This window comes from Eleutherodactylus coqui, chromosome 13, assembly GCF_035609145.1.
Source record: "Eleutherodactylus coqui strain aEleCoq1 chromosome 13, aEleCoq1.hap1, whole genome shotgun sequence".
Taxonomy (NCBI): Eukaryota; Metazoa; Chordata; class Amphibia; order Anura; family Eleutherodactylidae; genus Eleutherodactylus; species Eleutherodactylus coqui.
Genome location: NC_089849.1, coordinates 47,265,222 through 47,273,261, shown reverse-complemented (window position 1 = coordinate 47,273,261; position 8,040 = coordinate 47,265,222). Strand labels below are relative to the sequence as shown.

At 36.6% G+C, this 8,040-nt stretch overlaps 1 protein-coding gene across 1 annotated transcript; it reads right to left on the bottom strand.

Moving 5' to 3' along the window:
- Positions 1–294: 294 nt before the first annotated feature.
- Positions 295–5,568, bottom strand: GDF5 (growth differentiation factor 5). Its single transcript, XM_066586873.1, has 2 exons — positions 4,712–5,568; positions 295–3,129 (listed from the first exon to the last, which is right to left on the bottom strand). The coding sequence occupies exons 1-2, from the start codon at positions 5,340–5,342 to the stop codon at positions 2,270–2,272; spliced, it is 1,491 nt and encodes a 496-aa protein (XP_066442970.1). The 5' UTR covers positions 5,343–5,568; the 3' UTR covers positions 295–2,269.
- Positions 5,569–8,040: the final 2,472 nt, after the last annotated feature.

Sequence of the window (8,040 nt, the reverse complement as noted above, 5' to 3'; positions counted from 1 at the left end):
GGTTTGCATGGTAGCCCAAAAGCATGACACAAGCTAGGATTTCCATTTATTTCAATGGAGCGCAAAGCCTGAGCATAACTCACTATAAAATATGGTAACACATTTAATAAAAAAATACAGCCTTTTAATTGTGTACCCTTAAGCATATCTCTACAAAAAGTGATGAAATGACAGAAAATACCAATACAACTACTGTAAAATGAATATATTGACATACTTAATAACATCTCTCCTTGAGAAGCTTATTGCTGTAAACTTCTGAGAGTTTGAATAATACTTTTATTTTAATTTTTTTTTTACATTTTATTTTACAGTTCTCAAAACTTTTATCTTTTTTTAGGAGGATGACAAACACCATTATATCCACAGTAACAATTGAAGAAGTATATATGTCGGCACTTTATAATAATTTATCGTATTCCTTCAGACAATTATATGAAGTCAAATCATTCTAAACCTATGAACTATAGTCCAGCCTTACAAGCTGCTAAAAGCAAATTTACAAAAGTTTTCTTGTGCTTAAAATATCAGTTTGTTTAAAATGCAATTTCGGCTTAATGGACACATCCCGTACTCTTTGCCCCTTTTCATTAAGAGTAGTGGTTCCTTTTTTAATATGAACTAGTTATAAGATTTTCTTTTCTTAAATCCCGACTCAAATCTTAACTGTGAATGTCCAGTATGCCCCATTACCAAAGTGCTGAAGACAGTTTCTACTGACAGTATTAAGCCAGTAAAATTCACAATTAAGCCAACTGAGGCAAAAAGTTAATAGGAGTCTTCTACTTTTGGGTAGCCCCTTCATAAAAAAATACAGAAGATGAAGACAAAACCTAATATTCAGCCCAGCTCCATTAATTACATTGATCAGCATCAAAATAGAATTAGTCCAGCCGCCATACACACAGCTCAGCACTTTAAACGATCCATCCCCTTATCCGATAACCTCTTCCTATTCAAAAGTGGCCCTTAATGTCCAATTTTAGACAACCTCACCATGTAACAATGCATTTCCTTTGAATTCAGCATGATTTTTGAAATAAAAACAGACAATTTCAATTTTATTTCTTGGCTGAAGACATTAGCTGATTCAGTTATCAAATTGCATCCAGGCACTCAAAAATTGCTACGCAATAGAGAAATACTAGCGCTTAGATTTGAGCTAGAAGATAATCTGGCTCTTAGATTTAATTAGAATAAGTTTTAATAAAAAGGAGTTAAGATATATAAAGTGTCTTTGAATGAAAATTACATCATGTTAATTAGTAAGGGCTATTTTGTACTATTATTTATTCATTTACTATTCACTATTCGTACACAAGGTTGACATTGGGTTTCAAAATTTGGTACAGAATCCAACAAATATATTAGTAGTCATGGTGGATTTTTTTTTTTGCTCTGTCAACACTGCCCTCATCCGTGACACAACCATATTGCAACCAGGTTTACCGGTCAATAGCGCAAATTTTCACACAAAATTATGAAAAAATCTAAAATCCAAACCTTCTATCACTGCCTTCAATCATGGAACAACAATGATGCAACTAGTTTTACTGCTCAGTATTGTACATTTTCACAACAAATGTCAGACAACCTCTAAAATCTAAGCCTACTTTCACAAAACAATAGGGTGACTATTGTTGACTATTCTCATGGGATATCTTTTTTGAGGAATTTTGGCAAATTTACAGACAAATTCAAGAATTTAAATACATGGTAGCTACATAAATCTTTTAGATTTTTTTCATTGAATTAGTTGTGAAATAATTAGTTTTTTTTAACCCAAATACTCTAATCTAACTCCTTCCTATTGAGTACCCTAACAAGGCGCCAAACAATTGACATTTTTTACATTTTACTTGACTTCGTGCAATAAACATTTCAAGAAAAACAATTTTTAGAAATTATTTCACTTGGAAAACATTTCATTATTTATATTTTATGTACACCTTCTTACACAAACTGAACCAGAACATTGATTACACCATTATCATCTCTACATATTCCTTTATTGTTTGAAATTGTTGTAAGTTCATTTCTTGCTTTGTGCACAATTCTTAACAAAGTTACTCCCAAAGATTTTTCTTTTCCAAAAGTTTATCCATTTATTATATTTTCATAATATGGAATAATTGTTCAATATGTCATATGGATTTTGTACAGTGGTAATTTTAATTCAAAGTGCGTCATATCCCTTGCACCCCAGTTTTATGATCCTCTCATTTGGGTTAGTCATGTCCTGTAGATGCATATGCTGTAACACGTCTCGCTACCTGCAACCACAAGACTCAACAACCATGTCCTCATATTGCTTGTAGACCACATTGTTGGCAGAGTCTATGTATAGTATGCTAATTGGACTCAGCCTTGTTGGAACACAGCATGTAGGAGGTGTCGTTTCTGGGTCCATTGAGTTCATCAAAGTTTGGATTACTGCATGGTTTGTTGGTTCTAAGTGAGATCTCAAAGGAAATTCACAAAGACCTTCACAATGATATGCCTCATACTCCAAAGGTGCAATAATCCAATCATCCCACCCCATGTCCTTGAAGTTCACGTGAAGGGGCTTTTTGCTACATCTGGCTTTTGAATTCTTGTTTGGCCTCTTTCTCGCTGGAAATGGAGCCCTCCTCTTCCTCCGTTGGTTGAATAAATACTCATAGACAGTTTTATCGTCTTGGCCAGACCTGGCTTTAATTTCATTAAAAAACAAATCTCTCTTCTTTGTCCTACCAAAGACGAGAAAAATAGCTTTCTCATTAGTCTGTCGACCAGTCCTGTTAAACCCTACGTTTTTTAAATCAACAGCTTTTCCCTTTTCCAATACTTCTAGCTCAAAACACAATTGAGCGGAGTTCTTAAAGTTTTTGAAAAGTTTCCATATATCAAAAACTTCCCACTTTGGTATGTCGCTATTGCTGAGAGCCCGGGAATCCAGGAGAGTAGCTGGCTTCTTGTTTGCTGGACAAGTATATAATTTTATCTGTGAAAATTTTCCAGACAGCTGAAATTTAGAATCTAATGTTCTTTTTCTTAAAATACGGAGTTCTGCACCCAGCAAGCCATCTTTTTCCAGAGCAGTGATGTCAAATACATATTTTTGTCTTCTGGTCACTATCATTCGTTCATCTTGAAGAAAAGACAACAATATTAATGGGGTAAAGTTAGACAATGTTTATAATGGTTCTTTACTGAAAGGACTTGAGAAGTCAACGGTAATACCACATAACAGACTAACAAGAATTACTATGCACACATACTTTAGTTTTTGTAATATATATATATATATATATATATATATATATATATATATATATATCTGTGTTAACTTTGAGCTAGGAGCTTCCATCCTTTACTGACCAATGACTACACCTGGTTTTGTCACATTTTTAAAATTGCTGACTTTTGCCAATTCTACAGATAGACACTGTGATATTAAGTACAGTCATTAGAAAATGAGCCATTTGCCTTTATGGCCATAATGTAGCGTTATTGGAACATCAATTTCCTCTATAGATGGGGCACCAAGCTTGTGGAATCTGTTTGCTTGTTTTCACTGCTATCATTAAGGACTTATATAATGGGGAAATTCACTTGATTTACTGCACTGCAGGATCCAAAGTGCTTGACGCTTTATTAGCTACAGGTGTTTATAATATGCAATATACAATACTTTGCTGAAAATGCCTCCATTGAGTTTTAACATGTCCTGCACACTAGCGAAGTACCTAAAATTGATTGTAATTAGAAACATGATGGATCATAATATCCTACAGAGACTGCGGAATACAACCTTTCGTTATTGAGGTCTTTTACAAGTAACTCTTACAAAAATTGTAAAATAGGCAAAATGTGGGTTCTGGCTTAGCAAGTCTTCCCTTTAAGCCCATAGCACAATGTTTTGTCTGTTTCAGGAGTTATTTTCTTTGCTATAAATCTGTTAGATTAGAGGAGCAGACAATTTGTTTATTTTGACTTGGAAGCCGAGTGAGTTTCTGTCAAGCTATACAATCACACACAGTTCCTGTGCAGAAAAACCCGGCAGCTCCTAATTATATTAGAACGAATCAACATTTAGATGATTACATCTTGTTAACAATTCTAAATCTAGAGCTGATCCACAAGATGAATATTTGCATAGTTGGAACAGTGGCAGAAGCTTGGGGGAATAATAGCAATAAGTTAATATGTAAGTTTAATTAATGGAATCCTAAAAAAAATGCAATTCCATTCAAAAAAATTCAAAAAATTATTGCATAACAATGCTAATATCTCAGCAAATTTGAGTCTAATTATGTGACTTTGAAGGAAAAATAATATTGTGAATATAGCAATACATAAAAAAAAAATCCAAAACGCAGAAATTAATAGAAAACAAGATGCATTAGATAATAGAAGAATGATAACAGGTGCAAAGAAAATTAGAGCCTTGCTGCCTGAAAGCAATGACTGATTTTCTTTGCCTTCAGAAAATCTTGATCTGAATCTTAAAAAAAAAAAAAAAAAAAAAAAAATACATATTTTAATGTAGGACTCATAATAAGGACCAATTTAGGTCTAAAAGAAACTAAGGCAGTAAAACTGGAGGAGATAAAAAGCAGGTGTCATGCAAGATTCTCTGTTCTAGAAGAGGTCGGTGCAGGTTTATGCTTTTACCCTTTCTACTGATAAATAATATCAAAAAGTCCCTCTGGAACTGGCATATTCTTACCTTGACCTTTGTCTATAAAACTGGTGATAGTGTTCGCTAACCCTGCTTCAAGTTTCAGGCTCCCATTCATGCCTTTTCTTTCAGCATCAGAAAGAGTTCTGTATAGTGAGAGCATGTACTCATGGGGAGTGATGAGTGGATGCTTAAAAGAGTCCTTTTGCTCCTTCTCAGCAATGGGAGTTGAAGGCTTTTTTGGTTTGAATCCAGCAGAATCTGCATGGACATTGACAATTTTGGTAGAGGCCTTTCCACCGAGAAGTAGTGGCCTTGCGTTCACAATTTTCGCTGCAGGTTGCTTATTCTCAGTGTTTCCATTCTTGTTTTCTGAAGTAGGTCTTTTTGGAGCTTCCTTCTTTGGTTCCTCAGTTTTAGCTTGAACAACCCTCGTTTGAACAACGGGACTCTTAGCTTTAGCCTTTGCAAGACCAACTCCATGACCAGCAATTCCAGCTCTAGTTGCGTTGAGCTTCAGTAGAGGGATCTTCTCCTTCCCTGCTGCTACAGGAATCCCTATTTTAGTTCCGGGATGGGTATGTCCTTGTTCAGAAAGGCCCAGTACCAAAGGGACTAAATTGAAATAGTCCCAAGTCAGATACCAAAGCAAGTAAGGGAAAAATCTCAGTATTTTCATGTTCTGATTTTCCTTTGAACATCACAGAAGAAAAAAGAAGCAAAGGGTCCACCAAACTGGCATGCGAAAACATGAAACAAATGAAACATCGGTGTTAGCAAGAACAGCTTTCTTCTTAGTTTCCTCTTTAAATCTGTTTGCTTTATGTTGTTATCCAGTCCCATAGTGGAAACTAACATGAATTCTGCTCTAATCTTTTTTCTCCAGTGAGCAGCTGTGAAGAACTTGCTCCTGAAAGGTAAAGTTTACCTCCCGCTTTTCTGCTTCAAAACTGTCTGAATACTTGAAGGAGTCTTGTTTAAATCTGAGAGTTTTTTTTCCAAGGAGGAAGAATGGCGTAATGCTCTGCCTCTGTGTAAAACCCTTTTTTAAAGATTTGAATCCTTTCCAGTGAAAATATTTCACACACAGCGTCTTGCAGGTGCTCAGAAATCTTTTACAAACCTGAACTCAGGAATTGGAACCGGAATTCCAACCAAAACCAACTTAATTACTCTCTGATGTCATGCTGTCTAAACTAATTTAAGTGCGATATATTTCTTAAAAAAAAAAAAAAAAAATCTTTAACCTTTCCATTAACGTGACTCATGCTCTATGTGAAACCATTCTGTAGGACCAAAACGTCAAATTATGTCATTTAAAGAGGCAAAGGGTCTGTATTAACCTTACGTGAACCTTGGGGGAATTACAATATAAATAGAAGTAATCTTTGCATGCGTTAATTAGAACGCTTTTAATACGAGAACACTTAGCAAGTACTTAGTCTCTCAGAGACACAGATAACAAGCAGTTATGTTATTAGTATTAATGACTTACAATTTTTTTTATTATTTCTCCAGAATATTTTGGCTTGGCGCTTTCATACTATTAAAAAGCGAAGTGAAATGACATGTTAATGTGGTAATGCTGTAGCACTTTCAAAATACTTTATAAAATGATCTATAAAATTAAGTAACGCAGCAATGAATAAATGAGAATTTAAGAGGAAAAATGTCCCTGGTTCTTATAAAATGCACTCAGGATTTTCCAGATGTTTTCTTCCCCTGATCTTGAACAGCAGTGTCCCCTGCAGTTTGCATTTAAAATAAGAACTCCACTAAAAGGTTCACCTATTGTGCGTCTGCTAGCGGATTAGGGAAGTGCATTATTAGCAATGTCCCTTCTCCTATCTGCATTGATCAAAGAGCTGATAGAAGTACTGGTTCTGCATAATTACTTGCTGCTGAAGTGGACTATTGCAGGACTTAAAGAGACTCTGTCACCTACTTTTAACCCTATAAGCTACGTTTATGGGCTAAAAGTAGGTGATCCCGAGTCCAGGGATGTAAGTGTTATACTTACCTACCCCGTCATTCTCGCGGTGTCAGAGCTGGAAGCGGCCGTTCAGTGCGTTGAGCGGTGCTGCTAAGTAGTCCGCCCGTTCTAATTTTATAATGGGCGGACTACTTAGCAGCTCCGCTCAATGCATTCACTGGCGACTTTCAGTAGTGACACCGAGAGAACAATGAGATAGGTAAATATAACACTTACATCCCTGGACTCAGCGAGTCACTTACTTTTAGCCCGTAGGTTTAGCTTATGAGGCTAAAAGTAGGTGACAGAGTCTCCTTAAAGGGGTTCTCCGAGACTATTAGTGTTCATGACCTATCCCCAGGATTGGTCATCAGTAGTTGATTGTGGAGGTGCAACACTGGGCTCCTCACTAATCAGCTGATTCCCTGCACTGCTGTCACTAGAGACAGCTCTGGAAACAGGCAGCACTTTCCGTATTGCAGCCCCTGGGAGTCTCATAGAAAATAAATGTAAAGAGGCCACACGTGCAAAAGCCACTCCATTCAATCTCCTCCTCGCGGTATTGGGGGTGCAGTGAGCTCGCAGTGAGAAGGGGGAGGGACACAGGACCCCATTCTTGGGATTGGTGGGATCTCAACGGTGTAACCCACACTGATCAAACTTTTATCACCTATCCAGTGGGTAGGTGATAAAAGTTGATTTTAGTACAACCACTTTCAAGAGGTTGTCACATCTGGAAATCCTCTTCTCTAACTGAGGACACAGTTAGCTGACAGTCAGTTGATGATAGCTATAGGCAACCTTTTTTTTTTCCATTGTCCTCTGTAGGAGAATTTTGCTATATTACATGATCTCCAATCAAATAAATAGATGATACATTCTCATACTATCTTCTTCAGAATAGAAGCTAAAGTAGATATCTCTTCTGGGTAAAAAAGAGGGTCCCAACTGGGATACTTCCCTCTTGGATATGCATATGTCCTTACAGGGCATATACATATGGCTTGTCCTAATGGGACCTGTGTGTCATTAATAGAAATACCCCTTCAATGGGAAACACCATTACAAAATGGAGTTTCTTCTGGTAATTACTCATTAGTGATTGTGGTAGGCAGAGCCCAAATGTGGCAACACACCCAGCCATAAGAAGGGACTACACTGGATCTCCTATTTTCTCTCTGACTAAAGTGAGTCCAAGTGAGTAATATTTCTCCTTGTGGAGAGCACTACACATAGTTGTAGGAAGTCTTATATAGGCTGTGCAATGTTTGCTGGGAAAAAAAAACATGGAAATGAGTGAAGGAATAATTCTTCACAGCGCCACCTATTGGATTACTAAAGTGGTAGCCACAGATTGCTGACATAGGAGTAGCACTTTCAGGCTGTGCTTTTTTAGGAGTTTTTG